The following is an 18,511-nucleotide window of genomic DNA, read 5'->3' on the forward strand; positions in this document are numbered from 1 at the left end:
TATCATGTATTATAGATAATCTCGTATTTCAATATAATAATATACATTAACAATTTTAGATTTATATAAAAATTTTCTTTCTCGGTTCTCTTCGTTTCTATTCTTACAAAAGGTGATTTAATATTATGTGTTACTATAATAAATACAAATAATTACATTTATTTGTAATATCTAAGTGTTGAAGGAAATTTGATTGATTGAAACATACAATGAATTTTTAAGTAATATACAGAATCACCGTTGCTTTTTAGGTGATAATGCATTTATACGCGTCTATACTGCATTTTTAAATGTTGTTGCTATGTAAATTTTCTTTACGATCATATTATTCAATGGCTTAATGGAAGAATCTTTAACGGTACATCGATGTGATACCTGTGCTGACTCGTCAATAAACAAATGCAAGTGATGTGCAAATTAGTTGCAAAGTATGGCCTGCTTTTTGGGGATTTCCGAGCAAGAAGTGTTACTTGAGGATTTTTTCTTCGAAGGTTTCTCAAGCTTTATTCGCTTACAATATGCTACGTACGTATATATATAATATTTATTTATATTATTATCTCTACAATTACGACTGAAGGTTTTAACAATTATTGTATTATTATAAAGGAAAATAATTAATTTAAAAAATTAAATTATTAATCTAAGATTTAATTAATAGTTTATGTTATTGAACCATTTATACTTCATTATTTAGTTTTAATACTTAAATATTTAAATATAATACTTAAATATTTAACAAAAGGATTACACAAATTAAATAATTTTTTTAAATAAGTCATATTTTTATACAAATAATAATCGTACAATACATTTTATAGAGTTTGAATACGTGTTTTTAATGAAATGGGTACTTTTATAATTACTATAAGTACTACCTGTACAAAATGCTGTTCACGTGTAATTTGTGCACAAATACAGTCACGAGGTTCACTTATAAAAGTATATAGCCGGAGGCAATAAGGAAATTCATATAATTCGCGAATCCGATTTCGGTCACGTGGGCGATTTTACGGTCGAGACACAGTTAACCGTTGAGTTCGACCACTTCTTCGTTTAACCGATACATAATATAATAAGACATCTCGCGATTTCTTGAAAAAGATAATTCTTTTAACATTTTTATAAAGTTTTTTGAGATCTGATGAATTAAATTTTAAATACACAATAAAGCAAAATCACATTACTAGAAGACAATATTTATTTATAATTTGATTTATTTACGTATATATCATACATGCAATATTTCACATCGAATGTTAAATTATCACTGAAAATGTTGTAAAATATTTTGCACAAAAACAATGATTAAATCTGATTGTATAATATAGGCATTGTATTAATTCGGAATACTTCAATCGCCAGTAAAGAAGTAATTTTAAATGGAAGAGAAAATAATTTAATTTGCAGATTGATGAGAGGTCGCGTTGGATGTAAATCGTTGCATGAAGCGCGAAAGTCAGTTGTAGACCGAAGTCCTTGGCCCAGGAGTTACTCACCGTGAAAATACTTCTCTCTTCTTCTTAATGGACGACCTTCTCGCAAGATCATTGATCTTGATCTTGAACTTGATCCCTCATCGGTTATTTCTTGCATATTAAGATCAATCGATAGTAACTTGTATGAATATAGATTATCACTTACTCGCGTAAATGTGACAAGATATCGTTATCCAATCAGGAATCACGAACTTCCTCGAAACTTGTAAACGTGACGTTAATCACCGCCATAACTTAGAAATAATAAATATCAATCATAAATGTATCAAAATTAAATAAATCCTAATATTATATATGTTTCAAATATCATATATAATATTTTGTTACAATACATTAAATGTAAAATTTAAAAATTAAATTGAACATTATTGTCTTTTTTTATCTAAAATTTATAATTAATTAAATTAGAATAAATAGGAGATATTATATCTATAATCGCTATTGAAGGGAGTGAATTAAAGCATACAAATATTTTTTTATTTATTGCATATTTCATACTCGTATATATCAAAACATTTAATAAACTTATCATTCTTATCAATAAGTAATATATGTTGGCTATGCTCAAAATATTATTATAAATGTTTACGTAACACATTTACGAAACGCTTTTAAGGATAGCAGGTGACGCGTGTCGAATTAAGACTTCTACAAACTCAAGATGCGAAGAGATGGTCGTCGGTGAGTCACGAAAGTACGGGATGATGGATGAACATGTGAAGAGGGTGAAGAACTCTCAAGTACGAATCCAGCAAGTTTCTTGTTTACGAAAAGAAGTAGGAAGTTGCGGGAAGGTTCAGAGAACCGGGTCTGATGATCAGGGTTTGATAAAACATTACGACGTTTATACTACCCTTTTTTTTCGTACAGTGCATGGCGCTTCAAACCGCTGTTAAGGAGCCAGTTGTTCCGTTACGAATACTTACAGCCGAAATTCCGCTGCAATGACGCGACTGGCAAGCGCAGTTCTTTTCCTCTTTCTCTGACTGCGTGGGACCAATGAAGGAACAAATATTAATTCGGTATACCAGATAAGAAAAATGTGTCAAGATGCTTTAATTATATGCAGGTAAGGATTAAATTTTAATTTTAAACAAGTAAATTTATTTCAAGTAAAAATATATTTTACAAGGAAAAAATAGGATGCAACGATCTTTTATAAAATGTATTTTTATGAAATATATCATTAATAGCTTTTTATAAGTTTTATATTTTTATGTAACTAGATGTCCTTAGTATGATTCTGCATTAAAAGTATTAAGAAACAAAATTAAACAGTCGACGTAAAACGATAACATATACATTCTATTTTCGTACTTATAAATTGATTTAAATTAATACAGTTATTTTATTCCGTTTTTCAAAAATATGTGAAAGCATGTTTATCTGTTTATATTCATTCAGACATTTAGAAAAACGTTTACTCTTGTAGATAAACGTTTACATATATAATTATAGCATATCCACTTATCACGTGCGCGCGCGCACGCACACACACACACACACACACACACACACACACAAACGTTTTTCCGAATACACTGTTTAATGTTATTTTATATATATTTTTTCCCCACTTTTACTCAAACGTCTTTTTTACACCCTAAACGATTTTTTCGTTTTTTTCAATCCAATACGCTATAAGAAGACTCCTCAATAAAGAGATAAATGTTTATAAAAAAAAAAACATAAAAATATTTGAAAAACGTTTTTTATAAATAGATGTGCTAAATATACGTGTAAATGTATTTTTGTATTTAAACGTATAACAACCAACTCTACTTAAAATACATATTTTCGGAAAAACGTTTCTAATAAACGGATATGCTAATTATATTAGTGTAAACGTGTTCTCATTTGAACGTACTATATAATAGCAAACTCTAGTTATTAACATATTAACGTCAATTTATATATTCATGATATTGTAATTTCTCGATTTATGATACTGTCAAATAAGAAGTTACATAAGATGTAGACTCAATGATAAATACTAACGGACGAAAGCTAATATAATATAAGCCGATTATGAAAAAATGTGATAATAAAAAAAATAATTTATTATATTAAGAATATCAATACAAAGATTATAGAGGACATATAAAAATCCGTTAAACAATCATGCGTAAAAAGAGTCAAGACATAAAGTATATTAAAAAATATACAAAATTCAACAAAATTAATATATTATTACATGTTTTGGCTTTCCGATTTCTTGTTATTTGATTATACAATTTTACATTGCTCAACTATATGATATTCAATTACATGAAATAAAATGTTACTTCCCGCTACTGACAATTGACGGATATGATTGCCTTGCTATTAGCGACGGCCAATTAACTATACGTTTATATATCTTTGCATTTTTTTTATTTAACACGCCGTTATATGATTCGAGTTGTATATTCTTTAACTTTTGTTTAAAGAAAAATTGTTAATTTTGCAAAAATAATAATAAAAGTATATTGAAAGATATAATATTTTCAAAAAATGTATAAATACATAATTATTAAATACATTAAATGTTATAAAACGTTTATTTAAAACATTTTGTCATATATAGATGAATCTTTTACAGATATTTTATTAAAATTGAAATCAAACATTTTAAAACAAGAGGTATAATAAAATACACACAAAGTATACCGATCTTTACTTTTAATTATCTTATACATATTCAAAATTAATTAAAAGTGATAAAGGAATATTTTGTAAATAAAAAATAATTTTAATAATTTTAGAGTTATAGCGTTTTCTCTTGGCTGCACCAGTGCAACACTCAGCTGAACTTTTACACTATAGTTCATCTTTTTTCCTTTTCTCTACAGGAGAAGGGAAAAGGAAAAAAGATGCAATCACCCTACACTGGTGCAGCCAAGAGAAAACGCTATTAATATTAGAAGTGTAAATAAATAATGAAAAATGCTTTATAATTTTATCGACAGCTGGACAAATAGTAATCTACGATATTCATATATTTATTAGCTGATGTTATTTCTTTTGTCAAATAAATTTTTTCTATTTCATAGCTACAATTGTGTTATGTGAAAAGAAATTAATGTAAATTAAATAAGTGTATTTTATTTTTATATTATATTATAGTTATAATAATTTATATTATAAAAAAATATGTATCAATGGTAGATAACATCAATCAGTGTGATTATTATAAACCGCGAGCCATTATTATAAAAAATTTGCCCAATGTACTTATACATACATATATATTGTTTAATAATATGTTGTGTATTTAATTAATTATATACTCGTAGCTAATTTATATTACATTAAAAGAAAAACTTTTCAAGCTTTTACATGTTATGTTATACTAATCTTCAGAGGAAGATTATCATATAGTATGCTCCTCTCTTTATGTTTTACATATTTTTAATGGAAATTCATATATTATGACTTATATTATAACGTTCTGTCATCATTGTGTTCTATTTTACATAAATATATTCTAAAAAAGTAATTTGTAATACAAATATGTTTTTATGTGACATATTCATTAATAATTGATTTTTTCTTTTTCACATCCGCATGACGTAATATAAAAATGACAAGGACACTTGTTAAAATTAAACTTAGTTTATCATATGATCATCATGGTCATATATGTAGTACATAAGTTACGTATTCGTGCGCAATGAACTATGAATTCTCTAAACATTACAGGTAACAAGTCGAATTGCTATAATTGGTGGAAACAGACAAGGACACGTTTTTACAGGTAATTCCCCGGCGGTATAACTGGATAGAAAATTACGATGTAGAAATCATAGCGTATATTTCTAACGTCATAAACAATGTATGAAGATGCATTAAATATTGCTTTTTAAACGTATAATATGCATTCATGTATAATTATTATTTGAAACTTTTGTGTATTCTTTTAATATATATTTAATGTACTGTCAAACAATTTTAATTTAACGTTTATTATTAATAAGTTTTATTTAATTTTTATTGCTATTGTAATGAGAGATAATCTAATAAATCGTTAAAACAAAATTTTTTTGGTCTCATATTAGTTTTTTTTTTAATGCAATGCAGAAAGACATTTAAAATATAAGAAACATGTATATAATGAGATTTTTAACGCATGACTTTCTGTAAATTTTATATATATAAGAACTAAAGAAAAAGTGTTATTTAAATATTTTTGTATTAGTGCATTTGTCGAAATGTGTTTTAATGTGTTCCATATGTTGTGGCAGTATGCTATACATCGTCCTCATGAATTATGTACATTACATTCCAGTACATATTTACAAGTCACGAATTTAAACGACAAGTTTGAACTAAAAAACCGACGGTACGTACCAAACAAGAAATATTTCGTACAAGACTACTTCATTTATATTTATACACACACACATATACACACAGACACGTCCGCACACGTACGTACAGACATATTTTTACATCATAAAAAGATTTTTCCGGATTATTCAAATTATACTTAAGCGATAAAATTTGCGGAAATTTCTTTTACTTTATCCATGTATATTGCCAATTCAATCGATCAATCAATCGACTTTTGACTCCACAATTCTTAGGGTTAGATGAATCTTGGCCTGTTCTAAGGATGAATGTTTATAAATATTTGCAGCAATAATTGTTTCACATGTAGTGTCAGCCATACGCGCACCCAGTCTTAAGAGATGCTGGAGCCACCTGTATTATCTATATGATAAAACTAACGTTTTTGATGTTTTCGTTTCTGTCTAATTTCTTCGTAATAGTTCCGCAGAATAAAATTTTCTTCTCCACGATTTAAATATTTAGGCTACCCCTGGTGTATTTTGTACCCAAAGCTGGAAAAAGTATGTGAAATCATAGATTTCTTTATCCATTTAACCTCAGTATGGCGACCAACGCTGAAGATAAAAATAGGTAAGAAATCTGTAATTTCATATTTTTTTTAGCTTTGGACACAATATAGACCAAGGGCAGATACATTAGCATGAATATTTATAAATCGTGGAAAAGGAATTTTTATTCTGCAAAACTATTATGAAGAAATTAGACAGGAACGAAAATGTTAAAAACGCTAGTTTTTAATAGATAATACAGAGGCGGGTTCAGCATCACCTTAAATCTAGACATCCAGAGAAACACTTTATACAGATTATGAATTAAAAATTTATATGTAGGATAAAAATGAGAGCGAAGAAATTTATCAATTTCAACTGCTCTTCCACAGACCTTCGCGGCATCCCCTCACAAGGCGTTCCATACTACTATATTGTTAATTATATTCAAAGTCTATCTGAAAATATAAAAACTACGATGTTACGTAAATAGGTACGCTAATGTATTTCAACCACTCTTATCTATATATATAATAATAATAATCCTTCAATATATATTTTACTTTATACTTTATTATAGTTATACTTTATTGTTAGCAATTGTTTAGATATATTGGAATTCATATAATATAAAAACAAATATATAAAAAATAATTTCTATATAATATAATATTTCACGAAATATATAGATGCATGTTATGGATACTTGTTACGGGTGTATTTGATACTGAAAACAGCGAGTGTGGTATATATCAAAAGATATGGAATTAAAGGACGTTGCTTTGAGATTTATCATCAGATCCAAAAGACTCGTTAGATAATAAGGTACTATGAAAAAGACCTTCAATTTGTTAAATAAACTGGAGATCTAAGCCTGATCTCCAGTGATGATGTCATACAGAGGAAGGATCGAGTAAACGCATGCGTTAACACGTGAACGCCGTGTGGACTGCGACCAAGCGAAGAGGCAAAAAGGTGCTCACAGTGTGTGAAAAACGGTTGTATAAGAACTGGTGTGACAAACAGATAGCAATTGTAATAATATATGAATTAACTATATATATTCGTGATCAAGAAAAATTTTTCGGAAAAAAATGTCCATTAATTTTACTCTCAAAAGACAGTGGTACTCTCTTCGTATTCTCTTTCAATAAAGTTGGCTACTGATAAGAGAAGCTATATTTCTGGACTTTCATGGTAATTGTATATAATTGTTGTGTAAAATATTGCTTCGTGACTTTTGCGTAACTGCATGATAAGCTATATATATCGTATTCTGGCTGTCTTATTATCATAGTAAAGTATTTGTGCACAAAGAGTCTGTGAAAAAATGTTAATCAAAAAGTTCCACATATTTAAATTTCTATATTTGAGTTACAAATCTGTGATGTGATTAACACATGACACATTAAACGATTCGATATGATCAAACGCAACGGATTCCCGCAATTAATTATACATATAGCGGAAGATATAAACACAATGTTACGTGAGTCGTGATTGTTATCGGATGATATGTCAGCTAATATGCTTGCATACAAATGCACAAATTGAATATTTGTATATATTATCGTATATAGAATACATAACAATATATTACAAATTTTAATTTATTCGGTAAAATTAAATTTTTATTTATAACTAATTAAACACAATCTCAAATAAATAAAAACTAAGGTACGTAAATCCGATTAATAATAAGAAAAGTATTAAATATGCAAACCTTAATTATTATATCCTTTCAATAAAAATTTCGTTTTTAAAGATTTAAAACAAGAAAAGAAATATGTAGATAAGAGTCTAAAAAAATCGAATCTTTTAAAAATATGCTAAACGTTTACTTATAATAATTTGTTTGCTCCAATAATAATGCATTTGATATGCATTATCATTATGACATGTAATTTTGTACTACCTACCCAGTGAAAAATGACAATCGACATCGCCTTTCCAGATTTCTTATCTTTGCTACAATTCTCTTATTAGGACGTTTAAAAGAACAAATGATCTAATTGGTGAATAACAATGGCCAATCCTAATTTCAAAAAAATGATTAAAAAAAGAATTCCTATTTTAAAATGGCTACCGCAGTATAAAATGAAGGATGCATTGGGTGATCTGGTTGCAGGTCTCACCGTAGGATTAACCTTGATACCTCAGGTACATAATATATGTCTGTTTAATCGTCTGACGTTATTACGTCTGTCGTTATTATTCACTCGGTACTAAAAAAACGTGATACTTGCGATTACAGGCCATAGCTTATGCAGGTTTAGCGGGTTTGGAGCCGCAATACGGACTTTATAGTGCGTTCGCTGGAAGTTTCGTCTATATCTTTTTCGGCACGTGTCGAGAAGTTAATGTCGGTCCTACAGCAATCATATCTTTACTGACTTGGACATACGCGAGGTACATTATTGAAGCTTCTAAAAATAATAATAAAATAGCAGAGGAAGTTATAAAAATTATCAATTTTCGCTTTGGTCTTTTAATTATATAATAAATTTTTCTACTGTTTAGACAAATGTGTAGTTTTCAGATTTGTAGTGTTACTATAATTTTCTTTATACAAAATGTAAATTTTACAGTAATATCTAAGAATAGCATACAAATTTTAGGACAATTGACCGGAAGTTATATTTAATCAGCAAATCTTGCTTGTATTGAAGACGTCGTTATACGCATGATCGACATAACAATGTTCTCGCTTAAAGTTTCATCCGGTCGTGTGGTGAAAGAGAGTGCTAATCAAATGAGATCACTCGAATAGTAACGTAATTGAATTGTTAAAAGCACTTTTCATAAGCCGTGTCTCTTGAGAAAATGTCGTTTGCGTCAAGGCCGTATAAAATATAAAAATGCACTTACATTCCAAGTTTGATGATTTTTTTTCAGTGGAATTCCCGAGTATGCGGCCTTGCTTTGCTTTCTGTCCGGATGTACCACGATATTACTTGGCATTCTACGCTTAGGATTTTTAATCGAGTTCATATCGATACCGGTGGTGTCTGGGTTTACATCAGCTGCGAGCGTCATCATCGCTTGCAGTCAAATAAAAAATTTGCTAGGCTTGAATATTCACGGCGAAAGGTTCGTCGAAATTTTGGTGGAGTTCATAAATAACGTTGCTGACACGAAAATACCAGATTTGATTTTATCATGCTGTTGTATCCTAATTTTACTGGTTCTGAAGGTATACACGCGGTAGAACTTTTTTAAAGCGGAAACAGACTCTACGATCATAAGATGCGTATCGGTTTATTTTTTTTCAGTATTTGAAAGATAAAAAAGTTGCTAGTACTACGTTAAAAAAAATCCTCTGGACGATTGGTACAGCTAGGAATGCCCTCGTGGTGATCCTTTGCGCAGTTACGTCTTATATTTTTGAAATGAACGGCGGAGCACCGTATATCCTTACGGGTCACATCGACGCCGGTCTCCCAATTGTCGAACCACCTTCGTTTTCGAGAACAATTGGCAATCAAACTGAGAGTTTCATCGATATAACGAAGAATTTAAAGTTTGGCATCTTGATTGTGCCACTCATCTCTATTATTGGAAACGTCGCCATCGCAAAGGCTTTTTGTATGACATTTTTTATACATATACATATATCTAATATTATATAAGATTATTTCACAAAAACGCGATTTTATTTGATAAGTAAAGATAAAAGATCTGTCGAAAGAGTAAAATTTTAACTAGTTTGTATAATATACGAAGTAAGAATTCTTCGCAAAATTTCTTTTCTTTCGTTTTGTCACCACGTAACATATGTCAGACCGTCTATTCGCGCATTATTAACCCAATGTGAATGCGCGTATACATATACAATGTATATACGCGTTCTGGTGATAACGACCAGGAAAATTGCGCGTATATGCATGTATACACATTAATGATACAAATGAGTTTATCGATTTTATATTTGACTTCATTCATCTCGGATATGTTAAGTCGAGACGTGCGCATTATGTACATATAATGCTATCAAGTTTTTATATATATATATATATAAATTTTCTTGATTTCTCTCATTGTTTTTAAAGCACAAGGTAAGTCTTTAGACGCCACGCAGGAAATGCTGACTCTCGGACTATGTAACGTGGTTGGTTCGTTCTTTCAGTCGATGCCTGTTACAGGATCTTTCTCGAGAAGTGCAGTGAATAACGCTTCTGGTGTTAAGACACCTTTAGGTGGCTTCTACACAGGTTAATTATTAACAATTAGACTAAAATAAATTAAGAATTATTAGTATAAAGAGAATAACACATAAATTTCTTCAAATAAAGAAAAAGGAAAAATATTAATAAAAATAATAAATAATTTCAGGTCTTCTAGTCATACTTGCGCTAAGTTTCTTGATACCATATTTTTATTACATCCCGAGGGCAACACTGAGCGCTGTTATAATTAGCGCGGTGATATTTATGGTAGAAATTGATATAATACTTCCAATTTGGAAGTGTAATAGTGAGTGAATAATTAATCTAGATAACATGCGTTAAAACGATATCTTAAAGATATCTTTAAGATTTTCTGAAGAATTATACTTTAGATGATATTGATAGACTTCATTGGTAAAACTTCATTGAGTTTCATTGCAGACGCAGTTAATATTAATCTATGCAACAATGTTTTGTTTAAATCTATTGTTAAACTGGTGGGGAGGAGGGCACACTATTGAAATACTTTGTTTATTGTGATAATTCATTAAATTAAAAATATATACTAATGAAGTTAACACAAATGAAATATTATTTTTCTTTATAGAACGTGATTTAATACCGGCATTTATTACGTTCCTTGCTTGTTTATTTGTCGGAATCGAGATGGGAATTTTAATAGGTACGATATTCGATCTGGCTATATTGATATATCTCAATGCACGCCCAACGATAAATATTGAACATAGAAACGTAAGAAAACGAAACTGTATGTCTTTGGATTTAGATAACAATAGTTCTTTATGTTAAGAATTACGAAGAATTAAAAATGTTCTCTTTGCAGATCTCAACAACAGACTACCTCTTAGTTCGCCCTACCACTGGAATTTTATTCCCTGCTGTAGATCATTTGAGAATGTATCTAACGAAGAATTCCGGTATGAATGTCGTATTAGATTGTGAACACATCGACAAAATAGACTTTACCGCTGCACAGGTTTCGAAATAATCAATTATTTATAAAATATACCAATGAAAAACGCACTTTGAGAATATGATTAATTATAATGCAATGCAATATTAAAGATTGATCTATAAATATATTTTGTTCTTAAAATATTAATATTGATGTATTATTTTTAGAGTATTAATATGACGATAAATGACTTCAGAAAAAACAACTGCCAATTAATAATACTACGACCCAATCCTGGCATTTTAATGAGAATACAATCGTTATCTGACAAACAAATCTTGACAGCGAGAAACGAAATCGATTTAATTGCAATTTTAGGAAAACCCAAAGGCGTGACACTGAATGATATGGTCATTTCTGAAACGGATGAACGGGCCTCTACATGGCTGTGATATATATATATATATATATACCAGGGAATGGAAGTAACTCGTTACTTGTAACGAAGTTACAGTTACAAGTTACTTTTTTGGTAACTTTACTGGTAACTGCGTTACTTTCTTTTTTTGGTAACTGTAACGGTAACGAGTTACATTTTTTGGGTAACGGTAACGAAATTTACAGTTACTTTTGTCGTTACTTTGCACACGATTAAACACGGTTCGATTGGATACATGCTATCTATAGCGCTTATCAATAAGACTTGAAAGCCCTTAGACATTCGGCCGTTATGATTCAGTAATTATTTTACACTTCTATCTTCTATGTAATACATAGGACATACAAATATTTCAGTTTGCTGCATATTTTACAGGTTTTAGACTTACAAAATTGTGTTTAAAAAAAATTAAAAAATAAATTAAATAATAGTAAAATGAGAAGGGCTATGAACCCAAAAAGCGAAACAGTTTAAAAGACGATGACAATAAGTGTCGAAACGTCGTTTGTTTTTATCTTGTTTTATCTATGTATTGTTCTAATATATATTTATACATTTAATTACATTGTCATCGTCGTTCTTATCGGAAATAAACTGTTTCATTTTTGGCTCGTAACTCTTCTCATTTTACTTTTATTTAATTTATTATTTGAGCCATTCTACATTGTTTTTTTTTTTTTTAAATAAAACTATATATTTGTCGCAGTATTACATATAAAAAAAAAATGCAAAAGTACATTTTTAAATTGATTTTAAAAAAGTAACGGAAAAGTAACGAAAAGTTATTTTTCAAGTAACGGTAACTGTAACGAGTTACTTTTAAAAAGCGATAACTGTAACTGTAACTAGTTACTTTTAAAAAGTAACTTTCCATTCCCTGAATTATATACATACATGTATAAAATAAATCATGCAATTTAATTTGTATATACTATGTCACAGTCAAAATGTTAACTCAGTGTAATAAATGTATACACTTATTGTAGTCTGCTGTACGTAAACGTATACATTGATTAACACTTTGACTGTGACAATTATACTTAACCAAGCATATATAATGAGACTTATACGTTCAAGCTAACTTGTCTTCCTTCATTACAAATGTTAATAATAATAAAGTTAAAAGGAGTAATAAATGTTTATTATTTTTAATTGCTTCTTTTATCTGACGTGTATGTAAAATAAATATTTAATTAATTTTTTTTATAAATCTTGTGTATATACATATATTTCCAGCCTTGTCATCACATGATATACTAAAAATTTATAATTGATTGTATTATTAAAAAACTGTTTCAAGAGTAACATAAAAATTAGAGATTTATTAAGGGGATATAAACAATGTAATATAAATTAAGCAATGTCGAAATATCAAAACGTATTTTATTTATTTCATAAAACCAGTCCAGAAAAAATAAACTATATCATCTTTATTAACAATACAGTTTAAACACAAAAATAAGATAGAAAAATAAAGTACAAGTAGAATATATTTTTCTGAAATATTTTATCTTAAAATTATATAAGAAATTAAACATATGAAAATCTCTCTTACGTGCTACATATTTGTTGAACAACATTTCTCGCAATTGATATGTTTCGAAATCTAACAATTTTTACATATCTTGCGATTGTAACCCATCTGTGAAAACTTACAAATTTAAACAGAACTTATATATTTATAAACATAGTATACCAAGCTCTCTATAAAGAGTTAAAGCGAGTCTTTAGATGCAAGGAGAGCATCATTTTGGGTTCGACATCACAATATGATATGAAATCTAAACTTAATAATACACTTATAGTTTTCTTAACATCTGGTATAATATATATGTATAGGAATTTTTTCTATCTTAATACAATCAATTATAACTGCTTGTTATATAAAATCATATTCTTTCAACAAACATCAAAAACAGAAAAAAAGATGGTAAATTATGAATCTGAATAAAGTTATAGTCTCATTGAATAATTCGGAAAATTTTGCTACTGATTCTCTCTCTGAGATTTATAAACAGGTAGAATAGATTTCAAATTAAAGGTAAATTATTTTAAAATAAATTTTTTTGCATGAATGTATATGTACCTATATTTTATACTATTGTTCAAACTCTTGGTCTAGATGTATTTTTATATTTTTTTAGTTTTATATGTACCGCGACCAATACTAACAGGATATGTATAGTCTTTCGGAAAATCTTGAAAAGTTGTATTTTTGCGAAAACTGCCATTATATCTTGGTAGAGAGGGCGGTGGACGATATCCTGAGTTTGATCTCGTTTTAAAATCTGGTTTAAATACTCGTGTCGCAAATTGATCACTTTGATTTGAAAAATTTACATTGTTTGTTACAAATTCTTTCGGAGATATTATTGGAGGAATGTCTTCAGATGCATTATCATCACAAACAAAATCTTGTACCTGACTTTTCGGATTTTTCATGTAATTCGTCATGTTTTGCTTATAATATTTCTGATTTGGACAATATGATGTGTGGCATTGATTTATGCCTGTTGCAGGCATGAAATTCATACCATGTTGTGATTTTGAATACGAAACTGGTGCTACATATTGAGGAACGTCACCAACTGTTCGACAATTATCTTGATACTTCTTGTAATAATAATTGGATTTCATCGGAACATTATCGACAGCATTTCTCGCTTGTACAGCGCAAGTATTGGTATCATTATATGTATCTCTAGCGTAATTATTCATTTGCATATAAGGATTATGTTTCTGTTGCTGGTCATGCATAGAGCTGTTAAAATTATTTGACTGATTATGAGAAGGAAACGTATAATTCGTGCACGGGGAATTATACATAACGGGCACTGAATACTGTAATTGTGAATTCCATGTTTGCATATATGGAGATGGTGCGTAAATTACTGGATGAGATACATAATCCATTGTATTATTAAAGTCATCTGGACCAAAAGTTGCAGGATTGTAAATATGCATCATTGTAGGTTGCGTTGCAACGTATGGATGTTCAATGTGAAAATTGTCTTGTATCGAGGAATTCCATCTAGACTGGTTAGTCTGACACGACGACGCGGAATGGCCGGGAAAATCAGAAGCCATAACAGGTCTCTGCTGTACATTTGGACCGTATCTATACAAAACATTTGAATTTTCTCTATTCATCGTAGTTTCTAGTGTAGACGTACCAGTGACACTGTCATCATGTGACATTTGTGTATTACTATAAGGTGGTGCGTTGAAAGTATTTGGAATCTGCGACAGCCGCATCGCATCATTAACTGGAAAATGTTGATCATAAAATTTGCTATTATCTGATTCCCACGACGACATTTGTCCTCTTAAATTTCCTGTTTGAGTAAAAGTCTGTTGTGTATTAAAATGCATATTTTGAATAGATTGTTGTAAACTCATAATCGTTGCACCTTTCTGCATAGCGTTGTCAGATGATTGATTCCAAGTAATTTGACTACTTTTCAATTGATTTACATCATTCGTGCGTTGTACGTTTTCCAGTTTGAACGAATACTGATGCATCGCATTGATTTGTGAATTTGTAGCACACTTATCAGAGACTAAATTGGATGAGTGTTTAAGTGGTTTGATATCTTCTTTATTCGTTTCTCTATTTTGCTGGCTAATATCAACTTTAGAGGTACCATTCGTTTCTTCACAACACTGTTCTGACATTATAGATCCTTGGTCTTTATTCTTTAAATTCATATTTTCTTTACTTTGTATTAAGTATGACTCCACTTTTATAGACTTCGAATCACTTTTATCGTTAGATAATAATGTATCTACTTCATGTACATTTGTTGATTTTACATCTGTCAGTTGAATTACTTCTTCCTTCTGTATTGTGCAACTCTCCAAATTGTTTGTGTCAGATTTTTCAGTTCCTGTATTTGATTTTATTAATATATTAGTAGGTGTAAGTTCTTTTTTCATAACTTTATGTTCAGCAGTATCATTACGATTCTTATTAAATTTTGGATTATTATATGCATATGATGAATTTCTTCCATACATTGGAGCTTGTCCTGTTCTCGGAACATTTTGCATTGACTTTGAGAATGTTGAATTTTTATATTGCGCAACAAATGTAGTATTTTTTCTAAAATCACTGCGATTTACTTTTTGATCGCTTTGAAAATTGTGTTCATTAACAATCTTATCATTTTTTCTTTCAGATTCATTTAATGGCGAGTTGAGGTTTCCTGATATATGTGTTAATTTCTCCGTTTTATTTTTATCATCAAAAAAGTTAGGCGTAGATGGATTCTTTTTAAGAGACTCTTGACCTTTTAATTTTGATGAAAATTGTTTTGTTTGTTTTTGTAAAATTTTATCTTTGTTTAAATTTTTACTTTGACATGTCATATCAGTTGTTTCAAAATCTGTTTTCACTAAGTTTGACTTTTTCACCTCCTTTTCCGTTCCATTTCTTGAAACATGACGCTGTTTTACAAATTCCTGTTTCTTTATGCTAGCAGTATTTTTTGCTTTATGTTTATTATTAAAATGATCCCTTCCATTTTTATCAGTAGTACTTAGTAACTTTGATGAATTGAAAATTGCTTTTTTAGAATCGTTACTAAGATTGGAAGGTTTTTCATTATCTTTAATTAAATTTGAATTGCATCCAGTCTTAATATTTGTTTTTGTAATATTATTTTTTACATGCACATCTAAAAATAGAATAAATAGTTAATAGATATACACAAATTTGTTTAATATAACTATATATTAAATTGATTACACAATATTGCATAAAATTATATGAATCATATATACGCATATCTTACAAATTATAAATTTACCTTTATCATTTGTTTCTGTTAAAACTTTACTGCTTTGTACACCAGCTATTTTGTAAGTTGAATTTTGTTCATCGTTTACTTTTGACATACATAACGTCACTGATTTGGAATCATTATTATTATTACCATCAGAATGTTTTATTAATTTCAACTCTTTTGTGTTTTCATTAATTTTTTGTGACTCGGAAAGATTTGTACATATTGTGTCCCTAATTTATCATAAATACAAAATATAATAGAAGTAACATATTGATAATAAATAAGTTAAAATTTATCTTTATACTTACTGTATATCTTTAGTATTATTCTCCGATACATTTGATTGATCTTTATGTTCCTTGGTTATACAAAACTCAGCCTCTAGCTTTGCTGTTACAATACTTTCCACAATACTTAACATATCTTCTTCATTCTTTTGATCAGTTAGGTTATCAGCATTTGTAAATAGATTGGCTGTATCTATATCTTTGTTCCAAATATTCTCATCTTTTTCTGGCATTGTATCATTAAATAAATTTGTTTGAAGCATATTGTTCAATGAAGAATATTTATCAGGTTCTTTAACTGCATGTATCTTGATAGTTTCAGCTAGTTCTGTAACTTTATCTTCTATTTTCTTTTCCTCATCTTGATTTTGTATTTGCTTATAGACAACAGCTTTTATCTTGTCACTGCAATAAAAAGTCAATATAAAAATACTTTTTAAGCACAATACAGATACAATTTTACCAAATGTACCTTTAATCCATCTCCTTATATATCAGATAGTAAAAATTTAGATAAAAATACATATATTAATATAAATTACAGAAAATGTACATAGGTCCATCTATAGCTATTTCAGAGCTATAGATGGCATGTTAAATATTCAGTGTAATAAATATAGAGAAAATTTTATTTATTAACATTTTCTAAGTCTATTTTGTATTAACTTAAATGTTCCAAAATAAAATGCTCCAGTACTATACTCCAATATTTATAGCTAAAAGTGACATTCTGAAATATCCTGCACATGCATATAAATATGTTATAAAGTATATAATTTATATAACTTGTATAATTATCTTACAACATATTTCAAATATAACACTATATACTCATATAACGCATAAGGCAAAAGTTTCTTTTTCTATCATATTGCACAAGATTGTTTATTAGCAACATTACAATTGCAATATATGCTAACAGAAGATTAACATAAAAAACCAAATTGTTGATAATTTGCTTGACATAAAAAAATTAATTTTATAAAGACAAAACTATATGGTGATATACAATGCAAAAATATGTACTAAAACAAAGAAATAAGGGTTAAAACATACGGATTTGCTGAATAAGATGTATTTTTCAGCCATTGCATATTATGTAGCTTGCTGAGTGTTGCTTTCCGCTCTATGTCGGAAGTCTTTTCTAAATTTTCAACAGCGTAATCCATTATACCTATCACAAATATATTCATAAGACTAAATACTTATGCAATGCTTAAATTTAAATACATATTTTTTAAGATGCCTTTACAAAGTATGCTTAAAAAAATATTTTGGTTATATATTGTAGGTTATAAAGATAACTTGTAATAATAATGAAGTAAAAATTATTAATTATTTAAGTCTACATTATTTTTAATGCAGCATTCAACTATCATCCATATTTCTCATAATTTAGTTAGCTCAAAACAGTTTCTAAAAACTTATAGAGTAACTCAGAATTTTATATAGTATTAAAGAAACAAATTCTATTATAAATATGGTATTTATGAGTGTCTATGGTTTAAGCTATATATTAAATAAGAATTAGAAGAAAAAATAATTCAGCCACAAAAGATGACAAAATACTGTTAGTACGATAGCAAAGCATGGAGAA

At 28.7% G+C, this 18,511-nt stretch overlaps 2 protein-coding genes across 2 annotated transcripts; one reads left to right on the forward strand and one right to left on the reverse strand.

Moving 5' to 3' along the window:
* Positions 1-8,344: 8,344 nt before the first annotated feature.
* Positions 8,345-11,853, forward strand: LOC108779101 (sodium-independent sulfate anion transporter). The gene is made up of 9 exons (XM_018546458.1): positions 8,345-8,479; positions 8,574-8,728; positions 9,215-9,512; positions 9,592-9,904; positions 10,369-10,530; positions 10,652-10,792; positions 11,093-11,238; positions 11,330-11,482; positions 11,629-11,853. The coding sequence occupies exons 1-9, from the start codon at positions 8,345-8,347 to the stop codon at positions 11,851-11,853; spliced, it is 1,728 nt and encodes a 575-aa protein (XP_018401960.1).
* A 2,103-nt stretch (positions 11,854-13,956) lies between these two features.
* On the reverse strand, positions 13,957-18,083 carry LOC108779025 (uncharacterized protein MAL13P1.304). The gene is made up of 4 exons (XM_018546356.1): positions 17,971-18,083; positions 16,936-17,319; positions 16,623-16,857; positions 13,957-16,475 (listed from the first exon to the last, which is right to left on the reverse strand). The coding sequence occupies exons 1-4, from the start codon at positions 18,081-18,083 to the stop codon at positions 13,971-13,973; spliced, it is 3,237 nt and encodes a 1,078-aa protein (XP_018401858.1). The 3' UTR covers positions 13,957-13,970.
* Positions 18,084-18,511: the final 428 nt, after the last annotated feature.

This window comes from Cyphomyrmex costatus, unplaced genomic scaffold (genome assembly GCF_001594065.2).
Source record: "Cyphomyrmex costatus isolate MS0001 unplaced genomic scaffold, Ccosl1.0 scaffold55, whole genome shotgun sequence".
In the NCBI taxonomy this organism is placed as follows: domain Eukaryota; kingdom Metazoa; phylum Arthropoda; class Insecta; order Hymenoptera; family Formicidae; genus Cyphomyrmex; species Cyphomyrmex costatus.

Bases quoted from the DNA above. Each gene is read 5' to 3' on its own strand.
- LOC108779101 (XM_018546458.1), top strand. From the start codon at position 8,345: ATGGCCAATCCTAATTTCAAAAAAATGATTAAAAAAAGAATTCCTATT. The intron at 9,513-9,591 runs GTATACACGCGG...ATTTTTTTTCAG, and splicing joins TAATTTTACTGGTTCTGAAG to TATTTGAAAGATAAAAAAGT. The intron at 11,483-11,628 runs GTTTCGAAATAA...TATTATTTTTAG, and splicing joins TAGACTTTACCGCTGCACAG to AGTATTAATATGACGATAAA.
- LOC108779025 (XM_018546356.1), bottom strand. From the start codon at position 18,083: ATGGATTACGCTGTTGAAAATTTAGAAAAGACTTCCGACATAGAGCGG. The intron at 16,858-16,935 runs GTAAGTATAAAG...ATGATAAATTAG, and splicing joins AATAATACTAAAGATATACA to GGACACAATATGTACAAATC. The intron at 16,476-16,622 runs GTATATATGATT...ACAAATATTAAG, and splicing joins TTATAATTTGTAAGATATGC to ACTGGATGCAATTCAAATTT.